Genomic DNA, 26,513 nt, shown 5'->3' on the forward strand with positions numbered 1-26,513 from the left:
ATATACCATGATGGGGCACCGGATAGTTATGCCACTGAGGTCAGACTATACAACCTTGCAACAAAGCTATAGTGTACAAAATGAATAGGGAAAATGTGAATTTAGGTGGAAAATATTTTGACATGTTGGCATTTGAAAGTTTGCACCGGGGCCCATAATTTTGTAGTCACGCCACTGCAGGGAGGGCATGTCTTTATGCTGCTTTGCAAGGTTTTTCATAGCAACATTTTATTAAGAGTTGTAAAAGTGAGGAAGACAGGGAAAAGCAAAGGAAAAAGGGGTGCAGACACAAGGTGTTCAGACATGCAGTGATCCCCGACATCAATATCTTTACCTATAATATACATACACACACCCCTGAAGTAATATTCATTAAGAGTCATCCCTAACACACGGTATACCAAAGTGTGAGAAACCCTTTAGGGTATGTGCCCACGATCCGGAAGTGGCAGCACTTTGGACGTAGTGCATGTTTGCTGTGTTCAAAGCGCTGCCATTGAACACAGGGGAATCTGCATGTGTTCAATGAACCGTGCGTATTCACCGCGTCCAATACATTGTATGAGTCAAATTTCTCTTGTGAACACTAGTAGTCTCCGCAAGAGAAGATGACATGCTGCAGTCTGGAAAGAAGTGCTGCATGTCCGTCTCTGCAGGTGAGGCATGAGCATCTGTGGATGCATAGTGGACATGAGATTTCTAGAGATCCCATCCATTATGCTGTAACATCTGGACGCTGCGGGTTGGACGCTACACAAGTACACAACCTTCAACCTGCAGCGTTTACGGATCGTGTGCACATACCCTAAGGGGATGAAAAATTATTATCAACAAATTACCCAAAAGGGAAATAAATCCTAATTAAAGGGTACCTGTCACCCTCCCCCCCAGGAGTTTTTAACTAAAAGAGCCACCTTGTGCAGCACTAATGCTGCATTCTGTAAAGGTGGCTCTTTTAGTTCGGGTCCCTGCCACTGCTGAAATAATCGTTTTTACAATTTGCCCCTCATACCCTGCAGTTTGTCAGAGGGCATGTCTTTTCCCCCCTGACACAAACGCCTCCCAGCTGTCACTCAGGGCCTCCATGTGCCGCCTCCATTTCCTTCCTGAGCGTCCCCGGCGCCTGCGCTGTAAGTTCCCATCATGTGATGGGAGTTGAAAGGCAGCACAAACTGCGCATGCCAGGAAAAAACAAAACAAAAAAAAAAACAAACAAAAAAAAAAACTTACAGCGCGGGCACCGGGGACGTTCAGGAAGGAAATGGAGGCGGCGCCCGGACGCCCTGAGTGACTGCTTGGAGGCGTTTGTGTCAGGGGGGAAAAGACATGACAAACTAAGTATGAGAGGCAAATTCTAAAAACGATTATTTTAGCGTTGGCAGGGACCCGAAATAAAAGAGCCCTTTTCGACAGAATGCAGCATTAGTACTGCACAAGGTGGCTCTTTTAGTTAAAAAAGCCTGGGGGGGTGACAGGTTCCCTTTAAGTGATGCAGTAAAACACGGCTTTTTAATATTCTTTAAAAGGTGGTCTAAATTTAAGATTACTAGAGTCTACGTGTATTATTCCAATATCTCAATGACAATCCTAATATTGGAACCCTCCCCCCATTAGCCAAGAATGTTTAACCTGTTTGTAAACCTATGTTTTCTTCTCTAGATCATGGCTGCAGTCCATATTGCACTTTTCAGGTACATTACGTTCATTTTCTTTCATAGAGATATCACTCAAGACACTAAAAGATACATACGGTATATAGCCTCCCAAACAAGTTTCGCCTATACCTTCCTTTTCTACCCAATACGAACATCTCACTTGCTGCATATGTAAGCTTATACACAATAAGAAGATTAACTTCACATATCCATGCAGGGCCTTTGTGGATGTTCCAACTTTAGTGATATAACTTTTTTAAGCAATATAAAAATATTTTATACAGGCTGAGTAGTAACGCTTAGAGATAGCTCATCCGCCAGTCCAGACAGACCTAAGGATGGTGCTTCATAAATTCCAGAAGATCCAGTTAATAGTTTTATAGTATTCCACACTCCCAGAACATATGGATTACAGTCCCATAATCCATTCAACATCTTGGAAATTCCACAGATCCCAGCCTACCCATTTTATACAATCGTGAGAGGGTATAATAGATCCTATGGAGGAACTTAAAGAGGTATTCTCATGTTGTCTCTTAAGCAGCTCAAAACTATGCAGTCTCCTTAGTTCTTTACTTCCTTGCTTCTGGCAGGGCAGGCTCTCCTCCTTAAATGACAGTTCTGGTGAATAGCGGAGCTGTAGTATTAGAAGAACTATAAAGCTCAGCACAAGTTCTGCTGTATCATATTCAGCCATCAGTGATTTGTTATGGAGTGTACACTTATCAATGTATTTCCATATAAAGAAAACAGAGCATCTGAGAAAGCCACACATCTCCGGACAGAGAGGATCCAAGCCATCATCAGAAGACTCAAGCTGGTGATTTCTAACTGCAGCTCTTCAAAAGATTGTTGGGAGGAGGAAGTGCACAGCTATACAGCTGTTGTATATATGGAAAGAGCGGACCGAACATAACATAAAAGCTGTTACACCAGGAAAATGAAAGCAGATAGACCGCATAACAATAAGCAAGTTTGCAATTAAAGCAATTTAAAAACTTGAGAATACCACTTTAATTTGTTGTATCAGTTTATCTCACACATTGACAAGAGTCCGTGGGTATGGAATCTAGAACCGCAGGCATCATCTTCATCTATATCAGTTATATCCTCCCCGCATTGCGGCAGAATTTTTATTTTCATCGGGACAATATGTCTAGTTAGATAAATATAAAAGCTATAGACAGTGGTTTAGCAAGGAGACTGCTTTGCATTATTATCCTGTGAGCACTACCTCCTTGTTAAAGACCATAAATATTAGCTTGTCTATAAACTCCGGCCCAGTATGGAAGAGTTCAGTAAATTTAAAAAAAAAAAAAATGAGTACTTGACAGATTAAAAGAGATTTTTAGTACTCACAGTAAAATCTCTTTCTTGGAGCTTTGATTGAAGGACACAGGTAACCATGGGTGTATGGTGCTGTGACTAAGAGGCTGACACTAGGCAAAAAAACAATTAGCTCCTACCCAGCAGTATACACCCATCGACTGGCACAAAGCTTGTCAGTGAGTGAAAAAGCATTAGGAGAACAATAAATAACTATATACAGGCAACAGAGGCACTCAGGCCCAACATAGGCAAAAACAAGGGAGGGGTGCTGTGTCCCCCAATAAAGGCTCCAAGCAAGAGATTTTATGGCGAGTAAAATAATCCTACTTTCTTTATTGCTGCATTGGGGGACACAGGTAACCATGGGACGTCCTAAAGCAGTTCCAAGGGATGGAGCAGAAAAACTTGCACAAATCAGGATGGACGGCTTGCAGGACCGCAACTACCTGGAGGAAGATTTTGACCTGCGGACGAGAAGCTAAACTCTTGAGAGTACTGAGAGAATACCTGGAGGAGTCGAGGATTTACTGATAGAAAGCCAGGATGGATTGAAGAGAAGAAGACATAGGGGCTGAGTGGTTTTCTTCACACCAACAAAAAAAAAAAAAAAAAAAAAAAGGTCTTCCAAGTCAGATGATAAATGCATGAGGATGAGGGCTTTCTTGCATTGATCATGGTCTGTATGACCTGGGATGAAAAACCTGCTTCCCTCAGAACGGAGGTTTCAACAGCCATGCCATTAAATTCAGAGAGAATTCTGGTGGAAGAGGACCCTGTGAGAGTAGGTCTGGAAATTTCCAGGGAACATCTGCGAGCAGATTTACTAACTCTCCGTACCAGACCCTTCTTTGTCAGTCTGGAGGGAAAAGGAGGGTACAGACCGGGCGAGCTGCGAAACCCCACTGTGAGTCGGGTGTTCCAATAGGATGGTGGAAAAAAGGCACACACAATGTTTGGCAGAACCCCCTGAGGGGAGCGTAGCGCTCTGGCAGGTAGAAGTGCTGGAATAGGCCAAAAAAGCGTGCGTGAAGGCTCTTCGCATTGATAGGCTGGCGCACACTGGAGGGGGAAGCAAGATATACAACTGCTCTCATAGGAAGAAAAGTGAGCCAGCAATAAACGGTGAGTGGATGACGGGCCAGGGGAGGAGCATATCCAAAGGTGAAGGCCATAGGAGAAGTCGGGGGTTAAATTACTGTGTGTCATAGTGCCCTTTTGTAATGCATCGGGAGCAGCATGTAGCAGGCTCCACTGCTACTCCCCCCCAGTAGGAACGAAGAGGGACAAGACCTCGTGATTCCCGACTCCTCCTACTCACGTTTGAGGATGGCATCAGAAGCCACCCCAGGGAAGACGGTTACGTTCACTGGAAACAAAAAGCTTCCTCCTCCTCGCACCATCACGGTCCTAGACAATGCCAGAAGACTGTACACAACTAAAAAGGGTGACGGTCACTGCAAAATGGCCACCGTCTTCCTCCTGGTCTGCTCTGAGGAGGGGGCCGGGGTAGGGAACAAGCAAGGGCAGGCCACCTCAAATTACGCTGAAGCACTGTGAAGTGACAGGGTCCTGCCTAGTTGACCCGAGAGTGGACGATGTGGGTGACACCACACTGTTCTCTCAGTCGCTCATGTGCGGGAAAACAGGGTGAGAAAATATATACTGTTACCCTGAAAAGAATCCGAAAGAAAAAATTCATTTAAAAAGAACACAAAACAGGGTGACCTGATAAAAGAAAAGACAGATCTGCGATCAGATCCAGGTCTGCTTCCTACTGGCACTAAGATAAAAGTGATGAGTTTTGTGCCAGTCGGTGGGTGTCACAACAGTTGTCTGGTGAACCGGGACCAGGGGCTCCTTTCCTGTTCCTAACACTAGGGGGCGCCCTAGCTCGCCCCGCTCCCAGGTAAACTTCAGATGGCGAAGATGCCGGGACCTCCACCCCTGCCTTATCTTCTAAGTTAGCCCTCCGTCTGTTCTCTTCCCCCACCCAGGGAAGAAGGGGCACTACTGTGCACCATAGTACACCAACCCAACAAACAAGGGTACACAGACATGGGATAACTGAAAACTCTAGGCATACAAAATATTCACTCACATGTAACAGAGGAATGCACCGGGGTGTGAAGGCAAGGAAATAAAACCAGAAGAGGTTAAGGGATTACCATGCATACAAACCAAGCAACAGTCACTAATAACTCCTTCAACTCTCCTCCTCATATGTACTCCTATCCCCATAGCCATGCAGCAAATGCTAGCTCTGACGAGGATTAGTAACAGAGCCCATATTATAAAGGGAAAAGGAGTGGCTAACCAAGCACAGCTGTGAGCACAGAGATTTCCAACAAGGCTGATTAACCCCTGTTCTGCCAGAAGAAATAAACACATTTAAAATGAAGGAGAAGTGCATCTTCTCAGCGCCGAAGTAGGAGCAATCAGACGCTGTGGTCTTCTGGCTCCACACTGTCGTGGTAACCCTGTCACAGTGGGTGTAAGGAGTCAGTGTCAGCCTTCTAGTGACAGAAGCATACACCCATGGTTACCTGTATCCCCCAATTAAGCGATAAAGAAAACTGACCACTTTTGGCCAGGTAACAGGTCCTCTTTATAGGCAGGTTATAAAGCTAAGATGAAAAAAAAAAAAGACTCATATACGAAACAATCATTTTCTTTTTTACCTTTGTGACTTTTACTGATGAAGGAGCCCCAGGAAATCCAGGAATACAAGTCTTAAACTGAGTGATCTTACTGAAAGGACCGATACCACGTCCATTTATTGCAGCCACTCTAAATCTGTACACACTTCCGGGCCACAGGTCATGTTTCTTCAAGATCATGTAGTCGGAAAAGTCAACATCACCACCCTACAAAGAGGAAAATACATAGCAACTAAACCGGTTTTTACGTACCGGTAATAGGATTTTACGGAGCCACGACAGCACCCCTACGAGAGAGGGGATCCGCCCACCTTCCGGACAGGAACCTACAGGATTTAAAGGGGCGGTCCCCCTCACCACTCCAGTTTGTGTTTCAGAGTATAAGGGACACCGCCATTGAGTTAGTACATAAACATATATACTTAAACATTACTAAATACCATCACCTTCTAAAGAGTGATTTTTAACAAGCACTCTTTCCCCAAAGGGTGCAGAAACCAGTGAATAACTACGGGGGGGAATGTGCGGGTGCTGTCGTGGCTCCGTAAAATCCTATTACCGGTACGTAAAAACCAGTTTTCCTAACGCCACGACAGCACCCCTACGAGAGATTTTCAAAGATCAATCACCTGGGAGGGACTACAGCACTAAGTACTGTACGGCCAAAAACTAAATTGGCCTCTGAAGATAAATCAAGACGATAATGTCTATAAAAGGTGGAAGGAGATGACCAAGTTGCCGCCTTACATATTACGTCTATGGAGACGTCTGCTCTTTCTGCCCAGGATGAGGCCATGGCTCGAGTGGAGTGGGCCCTGATGCCATCTGGTGGTGTCTGGCCTTTAGCAGTATAAGCAAGATATATGGCATCTCTTATCCATCTGGCGATAGACGCTTTAGTTACACTCGCCCCTTTCCTTGGATTCTGAAAGGAAATAAACAGAGCCCTACTCTGCCTCCATGGTTCTGTTTTGTGTAGGTACTCTAATAGAGTTCTTCTGACATCTAACATGTGATATTTCTGCTCGTCAGCTGAATTCGGATTGTTACAGAAAGATGGTAAAATTATTTCTTGACTTCTATGAAATTTGGAAGCTACTTTTGGTAGGTATGCTGGATCAGGTTTTAACACTACCCTGTCCTGAAAGACCATTAAATAAGGAGGGTCTATCGACAAAGCTTGTAAGTCACTCACTCTCCTAGCAGAGGTCAGGGCTACTAGGAAGGCTGTTTTTAAGGTTAAATTTTTTATGGAGACAGAATCTAATGGCTCAAAGGGGGGTTCTGTTAAGGCGTCTAAGACCAAATTTAGATCACATGGTGGTAATCTAGGAATATATACTGGGTTACTACGTTCAGTGGCCCTGATAAAATCGGGAAACCCATCTATTTCCCGCCACATCACTGTTATATAACGCTCCCAAAGCTGATACTTGGACCCTAAGGGTATTTCCCGCCAAGCCCAATTCTCGGCCCCTCTGTAAAAACTCCAGAATAGCCGGAATTGGGACCTTGCCAGAAAAGGGATTTTGGTAGAAGGCAAGGAACTTTTTCCAAGTTTTAGCATAGATTTTAGTGGTAACTTCTTTCCGGCTATTTAAAAGGGTAGATATGAGAGCTTCTGAAAACCCTCTTCTCCTCAATAACTCCCTCTCAAATTCCACGCCGTCAGAAGCAGGGATTCCACATTGGGGTAACGGAATGGACCCTGAGAAAGAAGCTCCGGGCTGGTCGGCAGTACCCAGGGGTCGGACACAGACATTGCCCTGAGTAACGAGAACCATGCCCTCCTGGGCCAAAAGGGGGCAATCAGGATCACTCTCGCCCTGTCCTCCCTGATCTTCCTGAACACTAACGGGATCAGACACATTGGAGGGAACGCGTAAGCTAGAGGAAAATTCCAGTGTATTTGAAGGGAGTCTATTATACAGGGCCTGTCCGCCACCCGAAGAGAAGCGAACTTCCTGGTCTGCCTGTTCTCTCTCGTTGCGAATAGATCGATAATGGGCAATCCCCACAGGTCCACTATCTGTCTGAACACCCGTCGATCTAGAACCCATTCTCCCTGACGTAGAGAATGACGGGTGAGGTAATCTGCCTCTGTGTTGAGCTCTCCCCGAATGTGCACAGCTGATAGAGAGCGAAAGTGGGCTTCGGCTATTTCGAGTATGTCTGTGGCGGTGTTCATTAGGGATCTTGACCTTGTACCCCCTTGATGGTTGAGATACGCCACTACTGTTGTGTTTGTCTGTCTGGATTCTTACATGTGAATCCTGCAGAGATGGAAGCAACCTGAGTAAGGCCTTCTTTACTGCTGTGAGCTCTTTCCAATTTGAGGACTCTTGAGCCTTTAAGAGAGACCATTGCCCTTGAGTCCAAACATCTCCTATGTGAGCTCCCCAACCTATTGGACTGGCATCGGTTGTGACCGTGTTGTCTGGTACTACACTCCAGCGTACTCCTTTCCCTAAATGTCTTCTGTTTAACCACCATCTCAGGCTGGGTAGAGTGGTGGTGGACAGCCTGAGTCTTCCGCCTAATTGCCCTTGAAGACTTCTCTCTGTATCCAAGACTTGGGCCTGTAACACTCGAGTGTGGAATTGAGCCCACTGGACGGCTGGTATGCAGGACGTTAGAGATCCCAGAAGGGACATAGCGTCTCTTAAAGTCAGATCTGGCTTCCTTGTTACCGTACTGACTTTGTGCACAACCCTCTGCTTTTTCTCCTCCGGAAGGAAACATTGTTGCACTTCCGAATCCAGCAGAATACCTAGGAAAGTCTGAGTTGTTGATGGGTCGAGTCTTGACTTCTCCATATTAACTATCCAACCCAAGTCCTGTAAGGAAGATATGACATGATTTAGGCGAGTACTACACTGGCCAAAGGAATTTCCTACTACCAGGAAGTCATCCAAGTAGGGTATAATTAACGTATCCTGTTCTCTGACATAGGCCATTACTTCTGCCATGACTTTAGTAAACACCCTCGATGCCATAGATAGACCAAAGGGCATTGCAGCAAACTGAAAGTGTCTGACCTGGTCGTTTAAGCGCACCGCCATTCTGAGGAATTGTTGATGATCCTGGTGAATGGGCAGATGGTAATACGCATCTTTTAAATCCAGGACTGTCATATAACATCTGGGAAAGAGAAGATTAGTTGCCGTTTTAATAGATTCCATCTTAAAGGCATGATACTCTAGATGTTTGTTTAATCTCCGTAAGTTTATGATGGTTCTAAAGGATCCATCTGGCTTGGAGATTAAAAATAAAGGGGACTAGAACCCTTTCCCCTGTTGATGTTTTGGAACCTCCACTATGACTTTCTTCCGTCTTAGCATTTGGACCTCTTTTTCAAGGGCCTTTTGTTGGTCTAAGGAATCAGGGGCAGTTAAGATATAAAATTCAGAAGGTCTTTCCCGGAACTCTAATTTTAACCCTGAATTGATTATACCTAGAACCCAATTGCTCGAAGTTATTTTGGCCCATTGAGCATGGAAGTATTTTAACCTGCCCCCTACTGGAAGATCTCTATTAACGATAGTTTCTTCTTCTTCTTGAGGAAGATGATGAAGCATTAAAGTCCGAACCTTTCTTTTTTGGGTCTGATGGTTCCCAGTCTCGGTTGTGGTAAGGTCTTCGGTATTGGAAGCGTCTCCTGAAGGTATTCCTAAAGGTAGGATTGAAAGCTTTAGGAAAACCTTTCTTCCTATCCTCAGCCTTAGCTAGGATATCATCCAATACCGGGCCAAACAGGTACTCACCCCTACACGGTATTGTACACAGTTTAGCTTTCGCCTGGGAATCCCCTTTCCAGGTCTTAAGCCATAGGGCTCGGTGAGCAGCATTTGAGAGACCTGCTGATCTTGCCGCCAATTTTAAAGAATCCACTGACGCGTCCGCTAAATACGCCACCCCTTCACGTATTTGCGAAAGTGAGTTCAACATCTTGTCTCTGGGCACCTTGGACTTCAGCTGTTCTTCCAGTTGGGATATCCACACCATGACGGATCTAGCCGTACACGTGCTAGAGATAGCAGGTTTGAACGCCCCTGCAGTTGATTCCCATACTTTCCTCAAAAACATGTCCGCCTTCCTATCTGATGGGTCTTTCAGAAGGCCCACGTCCTCCAGCAGCAAGGTACCGGCTTTAGATGTAGAAGCCACCGCTGCATCCACTTTCGGGACTTTCATCCACTCTGCCAGCTCATTATCTTCAAAGGGATACCTTCTTTTAGCTGATGATGGAAGGAAACCCTTATCCTGCTTATCCCATTCTCTTTTTATAAGAGTCTTAACCGTATCCACCACCGGGAACGCCTTACGACTCCTCTGGCACAAGCCCGCAAACATTATGTCCTTTAACTAACATGTCCATGTTGTCCACCGAGAAACAAGGCCTTCCCTCTTCATCTGAGGAGGATGGAGATGAGGAGCGGGAACATTCCCCTTCTTGCAGGGACAGGCTAGATCCTGGCGATATGTCCCTGCCCGACCTTTCCTGGCGGCTGCCTCTAAGGGAATAGCTAATTTCTTCCCTGATGACCGCTCTAAGGTCTGATGACCGAAGGGGAGCTTCCTCTTCTAAGGTCTGAGATATGCACGCCTGACACAGCCTTTTGGTATAACTGTCAGACATTGGTGTCATGCATAGAGCACATTGCTTGTGCTTAGATTTTGTGGTCTTTTTTCCCTAAAACAAAGCACAAATAACAGACCATATCAGCAGCAGGTGTCTGATTTAACACTCACCATAAGGCTTATCCTGTGAATACCGGTTCTGGAGGAGTAGGATCCAAATGTGACGCTGGGGCGCTCGGACGCTGCTGCCCCCGTACCACGCTGCTGCTGCTTCTCCTTGAGCGGCCGCTACCGCTCTTACTGCGCTGTTCCGTTCCCTCTCCATGAGGGTGCTCGGCGTCCCCTACTGAGGACATGGTTGCGCGCCTCCTATCCTAGGCGTCGCTCTTTTACAGCGCTGCAGCGCTCCTCCCCCAGCTTACCCCGGAAGCGTACCAACTACTTCCGGGTTCACCAGCGCCGGTGTGGACGCTGCACACCGCGCTCAACCGCGGACCAGGACGGCACTGCCCGACTCCTGGGACGCGCTCCTCATGGCCAGACGAGGGGGGGTCCGCACGCAGGACACCCCCGACGCTGCTTCCGAGCCCCCAAATTCCGCCATTCCTAAAAGACACCGCGCGGAGGCATGGAGGCCCGGGTAAGACTGCTGATCCTGCAGGCTCCCGCCGTCCGGACAGGAACCCAAACTGGAGTGGTGAGGGGGACCGCCCCTTTAAATCCTGTAGGTTCCTGTCCGGAAGGTGGGCGGATCCCCTCTCTCGTAGGGGTGCTGTCGTGGCGATAGGAAAAAGAATATTGCAATGTTAGTCAGTAGGTATTACCATGGGATCTTAACTTTTTAAAAACTAAGAACAAGAGGAGAAATGATCCAGCTTGAGGTGGAGGCGGCTAAAACTTTGTGAAACTTTATTGGACAACTTGAAAATGTATAATGTTCTTCAAAAAGTATGCATAGCAAACACCTGGCACACCAGTGAGGGTGATCATCCTCGCTGGTGTGCCAGGTGTTTGCTATGCATACTTTTTGAAGAACATTATACATTTTCAAGTTGTCCAATAAAGCTTAACAAAGTTTTAGCCGCCTCAAGCTGGATCATTGGTGGGCACTGGCAGGTTTGGGGATTTCATCACAGACCGGTAAGCTGACTTTTTTTTTTTTATTTATTTATTTTAAAAACTAAGGCCTTCATATGGCAGGGATAATAGGGAGCAAGACATACATTAAAGAAGGGCCCAAATGTAATAAATCCATGGTCAGCCCACTGATTTCAAGCAAGGCAACACATTCTTACCCTGGCACGAATATCAGGTCTTTAAAAGAACCATTATTGTGTTAAAGAGCTGTTCAATTTCAGCATTTTTTTTTTTTAATTCTCTTAGAGCATGTTATGATTTTTTTTCCCCAGGTGGTTCTGCTCTTTAACCCACCTGAAAAAAAAAAAACTTACCTAGAATATACTAATGGATATATTGGAGGCTGTGGCCTTCAACAGCAGAAAACACATGGCTAGTACCTTGTTGGTTGAACTCTGACTGCTGTCTGGAAGTAGAAAGAAGTGTGTAACCACAGCACTATTGCTTTGGAAGATACCGACATCGTACCACAGCCTCCATCCATTCTTCTGCGTAGTCTGTTCTCCAGTCTGACCATTCGTCTGTCAGCAAATCACAAAAGAACACCTTTAGGAAGTCTATCCATAATTTGTGTTTTCTTTTGGTTTCGGGAAATGTCAGTGTGGTTCGGTTCTCTTAAGAGATCATATAATTTAAAAAAAATGATCATGACATACAATGGCAAAAGTGAAAGTCCCTGAAAAATGGCTTTAATGTCATAGTATTCTAGAAGGTTATTATGTGTAAGCCACAATACCATTATTTCTTACATGCACACATTTGTTGAATGAGCAAATTAGAATTGGTTTGATATTACACTTCTTGTTACATTTACTAACACTGAGAAACTATATTCAAGAAGCTAAGGGGTGCTCACTGAAAATATTGTTGGTGCTCTGAAGAAAACGTTTAAAAAAAAAAAAAATTTAGCAAAAAACTTCGGCACTCAAACAAAGTTTATTATTCATATGAAAATTAGAGGAAAAAAACAAAATACATAAAGCGAGCCTTGTGGATCCAGATATAGTTCTTCAACGTTTTGGCATAAATATGCCTTTTCAAGCAATATCTGATCTGGTATCTATTGTGGAATCTATTAAAGCCCATGACGCTCCAGTTTGCTGCTCTTGTGGTTCCTACCATTCAGGCATCACCACCCTATTGGTCCCAACCATTACATCAATGATTGATATCTTGTCATCACCTTACATCAGTCTCTGAAATATCATCTTGCAGGACCTCATTCTTGTGATCTTCAATCATTCCAAATTCTTTCAAGAACAATCAGAAGAATTAGTGCATAGCCTTCTTACAAGCTTGTAATGATCCCAAAGGTGCCACCTTTACCATTCGGGGATGTAACCATTATTGGCGTCAGCGTGAACAACTAGCACTGTAGAATGGCATTATTCAGACGCGCAGCAATGTGGAAGATGGCCAGTAAGATATGGCGCTGTTTATGGACTCTCCTCTCCCCCGGGGACCCACTTTCTCCTGAAAGGGGGCATTGACGCTGACAACTCCTCACAGGAGTATTTGCGCTAACCAAGAACCTGTGAATGGTAGGAACCACAAGAGCAGCAAACTGGAGCATCATGGGTTTTAATAGATTCCACAATAGACACCAGATCAGATATTGCTTGAAAAAGGCATATTGATGCCGAAACGTTGCTGAACTATATCTGGATCCACAAGGGTCGCTTTATGTATTTTGGTGTTTGCCTCTAATTTTCATATGAATAATAAACTTTGTTTGAGTGTTAAAGTTTTTTGCAATTTACTAAGAAACTACATACACAGATAACTGGACAGATCATGGCTCCTGTTACCAGTTAGATTGACTGAACAACGAGGATCCAACTGTAATTGTACATTCTGTTTTGGGTTGTATGTGCCTAAACCCCCGGTCACCGTGATGTCAATGGGTGCACAGTTTGGCTTCATAATCATGTAGCCACTGGGCATTATGGTGGGCAGATGTTCAGGCACATGCAGCACCAAGCAGTGTGCCCTCTTACTCCAAGGTCAAAAAGACACTATTGCTGAGCCGAAATGTTACATCCTATGGGTGGATAAATCCCATTTATCCCATTAAAAAAGGTCTTTTTGCTCAATCTACATAATGCATATTTTATTAAACTTTCTTTTACCCGTGAAAGTCAGATGTAACCGAAGGGCAGTGGCAAAGGTGTCCAAAAGAGAAGAGCAAATTGTCCAAGGGACTTGTCCTTCCTTAAGGTACCGTCACACTAGACGACATCGCTAGCGATCCGTGACGTTGCAGCGTCCTCGCTAGCGATATCGTCCAGTGTGACAGGCAGCAGCGATCAGGCCCCTGCTGTGCTGTCGCTGGTCGGGGAAGAAAGTCCAGAACTTTATTTGGTCGCTGGACTCCCCGCAGACATCGCTGAATCGGCGTGTGTGACATCGATTCAGCGATGTCTTCACTGGTAACCAGGGTAAACATTGGGTAACTAAGCGCAGGGCCGCGCTTAGTAACCCGATGTTTACCCTGGTTACCATCCTAAAAGTAAAAAAACCAAACAGTACATACTTACCTACAGCCGTCTGTCCTCCAGCGCTGTGCTTCTCTGCTCTCCTCCTGAACTGGCTGTGAGCGTCGGTCAGCCGGAAAGCAGAGCGGTGACGTCACCGCTCTGCTTTCCGGCCGCTGTGCTCACACAGACAGTACAGGAGGAGAGCAGAGCACAGCGCTGGAGGACAGACGGCTGTAGGTAAGTATGTAGTTTGTTTTTTTTACTTTTAGGATGGTAACCAGGGTAAACATCGGGTTACTAAGCGCGGCCCTGCGCTTAGTTACCCGATGTTTACCCTGGTTACCGGCATCGTTGGTCGCTGGAGAGCGGTCTGTGTGACAGCTCTCCAGCGACCAAACAGCGACGCTGCAGCGATCCGGATCGTTGTCGGTATCGCTGCAGCGTCGCTTAGTGTGACGGTACCTTTAGTTTAACCTCTACTGCCGTTATAAAGTAGCATTAACCAACATTTCCTAGGTGTAAGTATCACCCAAGAAAAAAGAGGGTTGCTCACAAAATCATATAGTTTAAAATTAAATTTTAAAGATACTTAATAAAACTAATAAAAAAAAATTCAAGAGAAGATACACAAACAGGAAAAAAAGAGGGATGAGGGAGTCAAAAAAAGTAATCAACTGCTACATTGCAAAGGTAGAATCAGGTCCCCACTAAAGGTAAACATTACATTCATAGATAGCTCTCTTTTGTATGGCTAAGAAAAACCATACTTATGAGAGGAGTGGCTAATAAAAACCATACTTATGAGAGGAGTACCCAGCTGGTTGAACAATTAAAGTTCTAAGTGCTTCACACATATATTTATGAAAAGGGAGTTGCATTTCTCCAAAAATAGATATACAGGTGTGTTTATAGTAGCTCAATAAATACAATCAATACATTTCTATCTCAAAAATCAACCAGTGCTCCATGGTTGAGAGGCAAACATACCATTGTGCGTAGTCACTAGCTACAACAGCATAATTAGTTAAGCACATGTGACTGTAAACCACTGCAAGGTAATCAATATGAGAAACCAGCTGAATTAACATCCAAATCACCTCATTTTGTTAGTTGCCATTACAATGTACTTGGAGCCACTTAAATGTAATGTAAATGAAGTAAATCAATAGGGAGCATGAAGCTCCCTTACCTGGATCCTATTAGCATGTAAATAGTCTGTCAGACTCCTGTCCCTCTGCCCCGACGCACGTTTCTGCGTCATCAGGGGGCGTGTCAATGTAGCAGTTGATTACTTTTTTGACTCCCTCATCCCTCTTTTTTCGGTTTGTGTATCTTCTCTTGAATTTTGTTATTGATTAAATTTTAAAGATATTTAATAAAACTAATTTTAAACTGTATGATTTTGTGGACAACCCTCTTTTTTCTTGGGGTATACTTACACCTAGGAAATGTTGGTTAATTTAGTTGGAAGTTGAAGAGGGTGCACCTATGATTATAGGGCAATTAATCCACTCTCCGACACTGGAAGAAGAGGGAGCTTTGCCTCTGTAGCGCCGCACTAAGGCTGACCTGGATTAGATGCTAACCGTGTGCTCCAGTATTTCTGGCCAACCTCTGTGTAGTGCTTACATCTCCAAATATCCTATTTTGAGGAACTTGTGAAATGCAGTCAGCTACTGCAATACCCATCTTCAATGGAGAGTTCCAGGCGTGCAGGGTCTCCTCTCAAGAGTATTGACTGGGGGAAAAGAGCACCCAACATTCTCCAGACACGTGGAGTCCTGATATTGGAATATACATCTTTTAGACATTTATGGCAAATACTTTTGATATTCCATAAACCTTTCAAAAAGTAAACCCATTTACATTTTATTGTGGCCTTTAGGGATCATTGAATGTGACAGTGTGGCCATTGGACTAAAAATGGTTGCGCACCCCTACGCTAGACGTTAAAAAAGTAGAGATCACGGATTCCACCGATGTTCTGAAATGGCTGTAATATGACAACAAAGATACATTTAATGACACTTACGGAGGTCCTCGTTGTTTGGGAAGTGCATTGTTCACCTGAAGAAACTGCAGCTAAAAAGGTAAAAAAATAAAAATAAATAAAAATGAACTTGATATTCTCTTAAATTAGCAATATGAAGCCACAAACATACAGTAACTGATGTCATTGTTCAATATTTTAACATTTATCAATCAAGTACATACATTTTAGTAGTTAGTTTGTTTATGGGGTATGGTGGCACTACTATTCTAAACCTAAAAGTGTTTTCCCTTTTTGAAAAATATAATAATAATAATAATAATAATAATAATAATAATAATAAATTATTGCACTTTACTCACTGTCCCCGAGTCCAGAGCAGAGTCTCTGCTGCTTCTCCCGAATTCTCATATTGGCTGTGCGTAGACATCATGCAGACAGTGCTTCAGCCTATTGGCGAGTTCAGCGGCTCCAAGAGCCAAATCAGTCCACATGGGCAGAGCCGCTGAGCTAACTGATTGGCTGCAGCGCTTGTCTACATGATGTGAGTGCTGCAGACAATATCAGACAGAGTGGCAGCAAACACTCAGTGCTGGACCCAGAAGGGCGAGTAAAGCTAGGTTTCATTTTATTACTAATTTCAACCCGGAGACTGAATTTCTGAAAGGGGACAACCTACTTAAACAAGAGATTATCAAAGTAAAAGGGGCATTAAAGTTCAGATATATACAGAACAATTACCTAAGAAATTAGATTTTATTAACATACAAAAAACATAAAACCTATTCTGATGCACAAACTATAAAACACAATCATTTGTAATACACACACACACAATACTAATCTACAACTCTAGCAATGTTAACCCTGACATTTGACAAACATGGCTGAAAATGCAGTACGTGAAACTTGGATCAAACCTTCAGAGTGTGTAGTGAGTGCAGCTAGTGAAGTCTCATCTCTAACAAGTGCCCCATTTGTACGTGATGACTCAGTTTTAATGCTCTGCTGGGTTACCATAGATTGTGCACTGGAGACAATGCAGGATGCAGAAACCTCAGGTGTTAAAATTCCTATGTCCAAGTCATGCACATCATTCAATTTAGATGATGTATGAAGACCTAGGACACAAAGTAAACGACAACCCATTAAACGTGTCTTTCACTGCACTCTGATACCAAAAAGGTACATTTTACTGCTAAAGGCAAAGCTTCTCAATGAATGCTTTACACTGCAAACCATGTGTCCAAGATACGGGCAAAACCACAGTCTAGTCGCTCTCTAAACATACATTTTAATACATTCTGTATGAACCGTAATAGAAGCGTATACACATGAGGATTCCTAGTGGAGCACATGGTAACACACTCATCATGCAGGCTGTTCTCTCCAGACAGGTGTCCCTCTTACCTATTTTTGATCCTTTTAATTTGCCATTTATCTCGGTATTTCCACTAAAAAGAGATGGTTTCTCGGACAGCGATTCCTTCATTTCCACGACCTCATGATCTGAAGCACTGTGCTGCACAAACCCCGACGTAGACACCTGGCAAATGAAAAAGGAACCAGAAATTGCAAACAGAAATTACAAGTAAAAATTCAGAATATTTTAAATATGGCATTCCTAAATAATCTGGCTCCTCGAGGAACTGAGGCAATGCCATCAGACAAAGAGTTAACAAACAGGATGGATCACACAACAGCACAGATAAATGACAGACTAGTCATGTTTTGATACAGGAAAGAAATATATCTTGGTACCGGCACTTGGCACTGGCTAACACGGTAGACTACTCCTGCTCACCTGACTGCTCAGGCCACTGCTGTTCTGGTGACAAATGTCTTCTCTGACCTCGGGAGACGCCGGACTGTCCACACCTGCTGTACAGATAGCACAATATTCCATTAGATTCGCAGAAATGATTAGTGCTGCCATCTCTCGCTAAGCGGATTACTCGCTCTACATGTTATTACAGGACTCATCACTTGGGTTACGCTTAGAAGTCACTGGAACGGCAGCGGTGCCAACATACAGGTGCATAAGGATGAATGACCTCGGGGAGATCAAAACATCCAACACCGCGGAGACACCATCACGTGTTTCTCAATGCAGTGATCCAGAACACTGCCCCATCCCTTATGGGAAATATGCAAATGCATGTAGAAAAGCCATGGAGACCATCACGTGTTTCTCAATGCAAGCAATAAATAGCCAGGTCTTTCACCGGGAAGGAACAACCACGGGAAGGGCAGCATCCAATAAAGGAAAACCACCTATGCCAAAACATGGTATCCATCCACAGACAGCTGTTTCGGGTTATTTGCCCCTCATCAGTGTGGAGTAGGAAACTGGCTATTAGGAGCAGTGCCTAGTAAAAGGACTATAAACATGAGGATGAATGACCTCGGGGAGATCAAAACATCCAACACCGCTGAGACACCATCACGTGTTTCTCAACGCAGTGATCCAGAAAACTACCCCCATCCCTTATGGGAAATATGCAAATGCATGTAGAAAAGCCGCGGAGACACCAGTTTCCTACTCCACACTGATGAGGGGCAAATACCCCGAAACAGCTGTCTGTGGATGGATACCATGTTTTGGCATAGGTGGTTTTCCTTTTTGGATGCTGCCCTTCCCGTGGTTGTTCCTTCCCTGTGAAAGACCTGGCTATTTATTGCTTGCGTTAAGAAACACGTGATGGTGTCTCCGCGGCTTTTCTACAAACATACAGGTGCAGCCATCCCAAATCTAACATGCATACATTGTTCTGTGCTGCTGCAGGCACAGCAGATCATATCCGTGTGGGGATACACGTGTGTGCACGGCTAAACATAGCAGATTTTATTTCCATTTTATAATCAGCCTGGGGAGCAAAAAACAAAACATTCAGTTACAGGACCCCCATTCATTGGGATCCATTTTTCCTAAAATATTTTCAGTTTGCATCTGTTCTGTAATCCGTTATTTTGTACATTTCCCTTCTAAATAAAAAGAATAATAATAATAGCAGCAAAAGGAACACTTCCATACCCTTGTTTTTATCATTAAAAGTCTTTGCTAAACAGTTCATACTGGTTTGTCATTACATCATCCCTCAGGTGGTCTCCGAGTATTTGTGACTGCTCAGAGATTTAGTTTTCCTTGCGCAGTTGAATGATTTACAGCTGATAGACAGCTTGATTACATGTGGGGGTTCCCTAGCAACCAGGCAACCCCCACATGTACTCAGGCTGGCTAGCAGCTGTAAATCATGCAGCTGCTGTCATCAAAAACTAAATTTCCAAGCAGTCACAAATACTCGGAGGTCACCCTAGTCTTGCTGGAAGCCACGGCCTGAGGTGAAGAGGGCGAAGAGGATGCACACAATGGGGTAAGAGGGGGGAAAAAAAGGGGAGTATTATTTATTTTGTTAACCATTTAGCCAGCCCTCTAGCAGGAGGCCGCCACGTTTCTGAATTGTGGAGAGCGAACTACAAAAAATACATTCTGGAGGCCACAAATTTTTCGCAAAAGCAGAGGAGAAATCAATTATGCACAAATACATTTGCTCATCTCTAATTGTCATGGTGGGGCCCCATTGGGGCGTTTAGACCAGAGGGGGCACATGGTATCACAGCCACATTACACCTGTATTTTATTGGCCATCTCTGTTATTCTATTATATTGCCGTGCTATTCATAATTACTGTTGATTTAATACCAATATGAGGAGTTTTACTTTACTTGGTTGTGCTGGAAACTGGGCAGATTTTGGAGCAACTTTTCATTGGAGGTTCAGAGGGGTTAGCACGAGCATGCACCAAGTATTGTCCTTGGTGCCAGGACAGATGTTTTTTTCTTATAGAGGTTTCTGATTGGTCAGTGAAAATAGTCAGGAAGGAGTGATGTAGATAAATACCTGGTGCTGAAGGTCTTCTCTGCCAGTCAGAAGAAAGAAGAGGAAGAGCAGTGCCTGCCCTCCTTCCCCAAATTCTTTTTTTATTTAATCACAATGTTTGTTGAAGGGAGGTTATATCACACACCTATGCTGGGTGGACTAGGTAATTGTTTCATGTTTTGGTTATTATAACAATTAAAGTTTGATTGATATTTATCCATGTCTGTTATTTATTGGAGAACCTCATCAATAAACATTGTGGCCTATTCAATCCAAAATTCCAGTGTCTGTCATAATACGCTGGAAGGTGTTCCAGGTATTAGGATTGGGGCTTGTGATACCAGGTCTCTTCAATTTGCAGAATATAGAAGTCACAGAAATATAATGGAAGACCATCCTGCTGCTTACCTATTTCACTGCTGGCATACTACACATAAGTCTGAACAAAGCAACCCATCGCATGCAGAGCGCCAGTCAGCAATCAGGGCATACATGTCAGAGTACCAGCCAGTAATGAAGGCATACATGTCAGATTAATGAAGGCATACATGTGAGATTAATGAAGGCATACATGTCAGAGTACCAGCCAGGCATACATGTCAGATTAATGAAGGCATACGTGTCAGATTAATGAAGGCATACATGTCAAACTACCAGCCATTTATCAGGGCATACATGCCAGAGTACCAGCCAGTGATCAGGGCATACATGTCAAAGTACCAGCCATTAATTAGGGCATACATGTCAGAGTACCAGCCAGTGATCTGGGCATACATGTCACAGTACCAGCCAGTGATCAGGGCATACATGTCACAGTACCAGCCAGTTATCAGGGCATACATGTCAGTACCAGTCAGTAGTCAGGGCATACATGTTAGTACCAGCCAGTGATCAGGGCATACATGTCAGTACCAGCCATTAATCAGGGCATACATGTCACAGTACCAGCCAGTGATCAGGGCATACATGTCAGTACCAGCCAGTAATCAGGGCATACATGTCAGTACCAGCCAGTAATCAGGGCATACATGTCAGTACCAGCCAGTAATCAGGGCATACATGTCAGTACCAGCCAGTGATCAGGGCATACATGTCAGTACCAGCCAGTGATCAGGGCATACATGTCAGAGTACCAGCCATTAATCAGGGCATACATGTCACAGTACCAGCCAGTGATCAGGGCATACATGTCAGTACCAGCCAGTAATCAGGGCATACATGTCAGTACCAGCCAGTAATCAGGGCATACATGTCAGTACCAGCCAGTAATCAGGGCATACATGTCAGTACCAGCCAGTGATCAGGGCATACATGTTAGTACCAGCCAGTGATCAGGGCATATACCAAGTCATTTTCATGCTTTGAACTTACTTTCCTCAAACCGCTGAGGGCACACAAGCCCGCTCTGTGAGTGCAGTGGACCAGCACGTGCTGTGGATGTGATGGTAGAACTCAGAGCAGAGATCTCACTGAGGGGAGCAGGTTTTCCAGCTCCAGTTGAAGCTGGCGATTCTGGACTCAGTTGTAGAAGATATCCTTCAACAGTTGGTATCTCATTCCATTTCACATGAAAAGAATTTGTGGTGGCCAATACCAGCTGCACCTGTGAAGGCGGAGGAGGCTTCTCTGAAACAGAAGGAAACATTTATGAACTGCATGAGGTGACGGCCACTAGCACTTTAACTCCCAAGCCTGTTTTCAACTTCATGGCTGGGCCAAATTTTGCAATTATGACCAGTGTTCGTTTATGAGGTAATAACTAACTCTTCAATGTATCTCACTGATTCTTTTTCTAAGACTGTTTTTTCGTGACATATTGTACTTCATGATCATGATAAAATTTCTTTGATATGATCTGTGTTTGTGGGGAGAAAAATAAATATATATATAATAAAAAAAAAAAAAAAAAAATCAGACATTGGGCTAAAATTATGAAAATTAAGCAATTTTTAAACTTTGAATTCTTATGCCTTTAAATCAGAGAGATATGTCACAAAGTAGTTAATAAACAACATTTCCACATGTCTACTTTACATTAGCAGAATTTTTAAACAATTTGTTTTTGGTTAGGAAGCCATAAGGCTGCGTATAGCATCCGATGCAATATCCTAATGACCCTCGGCTCCTGCTCTGCTGCGAATGTGAGCCGAGTGCCAGTGCTCTGTGATCTGATCCTCTTGCATGGCAGAATCGCAGCACAGGTGCGGAGGAGACAGAGAAAGTCATTTCTCCATCTCCTCTATGGCCTGACTCGGCATATATCTGAATCCACTGAGATGACATCCGAGTGCAGTCCAATGATTCACACACCTATAGACTTGTATGAGTGCGAGGGAGCCAAGTCTCGCAGCATGCTGTAATTGTTCTCTCATGCCAAATTGGAATAAGAAAATAATCGCAGATGTGCACTGCCTCATAGAATAACTGGCACGAGTATTAAGCGATGATTTATCACATAGCACCCAGCCTTGTTATACGGTAGTGTAACTCCAGCCTAAAGGTTAAAAGTTTACCAGCGATTTCTTATTTTTACAACCCCCCCCTCCTTTTTTTTTTTTTTTTTTTTTAGGGATCGTATCACATTTAAATTGACTAAGGGGCCTATATGACAGAAAATGCCCAAAAGTGACACCCTTCTAAAAACTGCACCCCTCAAGGTGGTCAAAACAACAATCAAGAATTTTATTAACCCTTCAGGTGCTTCACAGGAACTAAAGCAATGTGGAAAGAAAAAACATTTCACAAAAATGTCACTTTAGACCCAACTTTTTTTTTTTTTTTTTAATTTTCACAAGAGTTAACAGGAGAAAATGGACCCCAAAATTTGTTGTACAATTTCTCCTGAGTATGCAGATACCCCATATATGGGGGAAAACCACTGTTTGGGCACAGGCCAGGGCCTGGAATGGAAGGCGTGACGTTTAATCTTAACGCAAAATTGGCTGGTATTGGGAACCGACGCCATATTGGAGTTTGGAGAGCCCCTGATATGCACATGTGGAAAAAGGGAATCCAGCTCCAAGAGATAAAATCACTTAGCTTTAATAGTATTTATTTAAAATAAAAATAGGCTGTAAGACATACACAAACTGTGTATACCGGAAGGAGAGTGCCTGAATAAACTGTATACGTTTCGAACACACAAGACTAAGCACTTGGTGTTCGAAACGTGTACAGTTTATACAGGCACTCTCCTTCCGGTATACCCAGTTTGTGTATGTCTTACAGCCTATTTTTATTTTTATTTTAAATGAATACTATTAAAGCTAAGTGATTTTATCTCTTGGAGCTGGATTCCCTTTTTCCACATGTGCATCTCTAGGAGTCTGGCAGAGACGCGAATCCGTGCTCAAGATTTCCTGGACTCATAAGGAAATTCATCTAAAGGGTGAGCTGAATTTATATTTTTTTCTGCAGAGCCCCTGATATGCCTAAACAGTGGAAATCCCCCACAAGTAACTCCATTTTATAACCTAAACATCGCAAGGAACTTATCTAAATGTATGGATCCTAGTCCGTGGTGCAATTTCTCCTGAGTATGCAGATAGCCTATATGTGGAGGAAAACTACTGTTTGGGTGCACGGCAGGGCTCAGAAGGGAAGGAGTGACTTTTGGAATGAAGACTTTAATGGAATGATCTGCGGGCGTCATGTCGCATTTTGAGAATCCCTGATGTGCCTAAATAGTGGAAACCCCCCCACAAGTGAACCCATTTTGGAACTGATCTAGTGTTTCCTGGTATGTGAATTTTATAAAGTAGTGGCATATGTAAGTTGTGTAGAGCAGTTGGCATACGTTAGTTGTGTAGTGTACGTCAGGTTGGCATACGTGAGTTGTGTAGTGTACGTCAGGTTAGCATACGAGGGGCGTTCAATAAAGATTTCCCCTGACCCACTTCTATTTATTACAGGACGCTGAAACTGCACATGTGTAATATAAAGTCTCTATAGGTTACGTGCCAATTTGCAACTCAGAAATTATAATGGTCTTGATTTTGCAGGTGTTGAAATGGTGTGAGGTTTGATAATGGACCCAGTGGAATACAGAGTAGTCCTCAAACTCCTTTACTTGAAAGACTGCAAACCAAAGTAGACGATCGATGAGGAGATGAAAGAGGTTTATGGTGATGATTCCCCATCATATGATGAAGTCAAGAACTGGCATAGTCAATTCAAATGTGGTCAGACTTCGGCGCAAACCGCTCCAATTCCAGGGCGACCCCACTCTGCTATTGATGAACACACTATCCAGAAAGCGGAGGTCGCAATTTTGGAAAATAGCCACGTAACCAATTGCCACTTAACCCAAAATGTCAAGATTAGTGTGGGGTCCGTGGAAAAAAATCATCCAAGACCATCTTCACATGCATAAGGTATCCACTTGCTGGGTTCCCTGGCTGTTCACACCTTTCCAGAAGCAGGAACATGTCAAATGCTCTCAGTCTCTATTGACAATGTGCTATGGATACCAGGAGGACTTTTTCAACAGAGTGATCACACAGGATGAAAGCTGGGTCCATCACTGTGATCCTGAGACTAACGTCCAGCCGATGCAATGGAAGAATGATGACTCCCCACCTCCAAAGAAGGCACGTGCCCAACCCTTGGCAGGCAAAGTCATGCTCACAGTATTTTGGGACCAGCACGGAATAGTATTGATCGGTTTCCTAGCAAAGGGTACCCCGATCACTGGGGCATATTATGCTTCACTGCTGCGGAAATTCACCAAACCTTGCACCATTGGGCTTCCACCCCTTTTCCAACAATGAAGTTATTTTTGAAGGGAAAGCATTTTCGAGATGAGACTCCGATTTCCAAAGTCACAATGTGGCTTTTGGAGCAACCTGTCTACTTCAACAAGTGAGGTGTTTACAGTTACTTAAAGAGATGGGAGAAGTGTGTCCCCCTAGTTGGCACCTAGAGAAGGACTAATAACTGTGCCAACATTCATTGCTCTCAGTCCACAGGAAGTGGGTCAGTGGAAATCTTTAAGCTAGTTGAGAATCTGGAGCATTACATTTGTTGGTTCTACTAAACCCTCAAAATGGCCAGAAAAAAAGAACTTTCATGTGAAACTCGACAGTCTATTCTTGTTCTTAGAAATGAAGGCTATTCCATTCGAGAAATTGCAAAGAAACTGAAGATTTCCTACAACGGTGTGTACTACTCCCTTCAGAAGAGAGCACAAACAGGCTCTAACCAGAGTAGAAAGAGAAGTGGGAGGCCCCGCTGCATAACTGAGCAACAAGACAAGTACATTAGAGTCTGTAGTTTGAAAAATCGACGCCTCACAGGTCCTCAATTGGCAGCTTCATTAAATAGTACATGCAAAACGCCAGTATCAACGTCTACAGTGAAGAGGTGACTCCGGGATGCTGGCCTTCAGGGCAAAGTGCCAAAGCAAAGCCATATTTGAGACTGGCTAAAAAAAGGAAAAGATTAATAAAAGGCAAAAGAACACAGACATTGGACAGAGGAAGACTGGAAAAAAGTGTTATGGACCGACAAATCCAAGTTTGAGGTGCTTGGATCACACAGAACAACATTTGTGAGACGCAGAAAAACTGAAAGGTTGCTAGAAGGGTGCCTGACGCCATCTGTCTAGCATGGTGAAGGTAATATGATGGTCTGGGGTTGCTTTGGTGCTGGTAAAGTGGGAGATTTGTACAACGTAAAAGGGATTTTGAATAAGGAAGGCTATCACTCCATTTTGCAACGCTATACCATACCCTGTGGACCAGGGTGGATAAAAATCAATGTTTTAAATAAATTAAAAAAAAAAAAAAAAAAAAAAATCGGATTTTTTTTAATTTAAATCGGATTTTTTTTCAATAAACTGCTTTTTGAGGTAAATATTTTACCTGGTTCTTCCATCATGAGATAAAGCTGAGTTTATTCAGTAGAATAAAGGCTGTATATGTGTAACATTCACAATGCCATGCTCTTCCAGAGGTTTCTGTAGGATTAGTGGGCAGTTTCTCTCCTATATTATCACAGATGCTCGCTATACTTACGCAGTTCTCAAAACTGAATTTGACTCCGCAGAGGTCTCAGCCTCTTCTTCACGGCAAAAATGTTACAACATGAACAGAGTTGAGAAAAAGACCTTAATCCTATTGTTCTACAAACCTATGAATGCAGAATCAACCCCTTCAGTGCCAAGTCCAAGAAGTTAGACAATATGTTTCTGATTGTTTGGAGTGGAATAGATCTGCACAACACAAGAAGAATGTGAATCTAAGTGTGAGGAGGAGGAAGGGCAAGCAGACAAGACAATGAAAGTGAAACTTTGAGCACAATACTGCAGCATAGCCACAGACAGACAAGTCTGGATCTGTTTGGGTGTACGATCTGAGGTTTATTGCATTCTTTCCTTATAATGGCAGCAGGCCGTAAAAGAGACCCAGTTTGGGAATATTTTAATGAAGCTCCTTCGCCTATCGATAAGGCAAGCATGCGTGCAAAATGCAAACGATGCAACAAAGAGATGCAAGGCCTGGTGGCGCGAATGAGGCAACATCATGAGAAGTGCGGTGATGAAGATGACCAAAGAAACACTTCTGAACAGGCAGGATCTTCAGGTTGGTAAACATTTTTATTGAATCCTATTTCTAAAGACTGAACTGTCATGTGTGAGAAAAATTATATTTATTATTACTGCATGTTACTGTCATTTGGTACAGTTATGAAGAAAAACAAATATTCCTTTTGGGGCAAGGGCAGTTATGTGTTGTGTACAATAAGCAGAAATTGTATAAACAATAAAATAACAGCATTGACTTTTTTTAGTTTAGGGGAATTCATGGA

At 43.6% G+C, this 26,513-nt stretch overlaps 1 protein-coding gene across 3 annotated transcripts in view; it reads right to left on the bottom strand.

Annotated features, from left to right (window-relative positions):
- The window catches only part of HCFC2 (host cell factor C2), a 114,199-nt gene that overhangs the window by 14,528 nt on the left and 73,158 nt on the right, over window positions 1-26,513 (bottom strand). The window contains exons 8-14 of one of the 3 annotated variants that reach the window (XM_069764226.1): window positions 21,078-21,332; window positions 17,631-17,707; window positions 17,237-17,372; window positions 16,747-16,947; window positions 15,869-15,918; window positions 11,740-11,880; window positions 5,663-5,848 (exon numbers count right to left, since the gene is read on the bottom strand). In XM_069764226.1, coding sequence (XP_069620327.1) covers window positions 5,663-5,848; window positions 11,740-11,880; window positions 15,869-15,918; window positions 16,747-16,947; window positions 17,237-17,372; window positions 17,631-17,707; window positions 21,078-21,332 — 1,046 coding nt within the window. Of the gene's footprint in view, window positions 1-5,662; window positions 5,849-11,739; window positions 11,881-15,868; window positions 15,919-16,746; window positions 16,948-17,236; window positions 17,373-17,630; window positions 17,708-21,077; window positions 21,333-26,513 lie in introns of those variants that run through there. The other 2 variants (XM_069764227.1, XM_069764225.1) reach the window with 2 other exon arrangements.

This window comes from Ranitomeya imitator, chromosome 4 (genome assembly GCF_032444005.1).
Source record: "Ranitomeya imitator isolate aRanImi1 chromosome 4, aRanImi1.pri, whole genome shotgun sequence".
In the NCBI taxonomy this organism is placed as follows: Eukaryota; Metazoa; Chordata; class Amphibia; order Anura; family Dendrobatidae; genus Ranitomeya; species Ranitomeya imitator.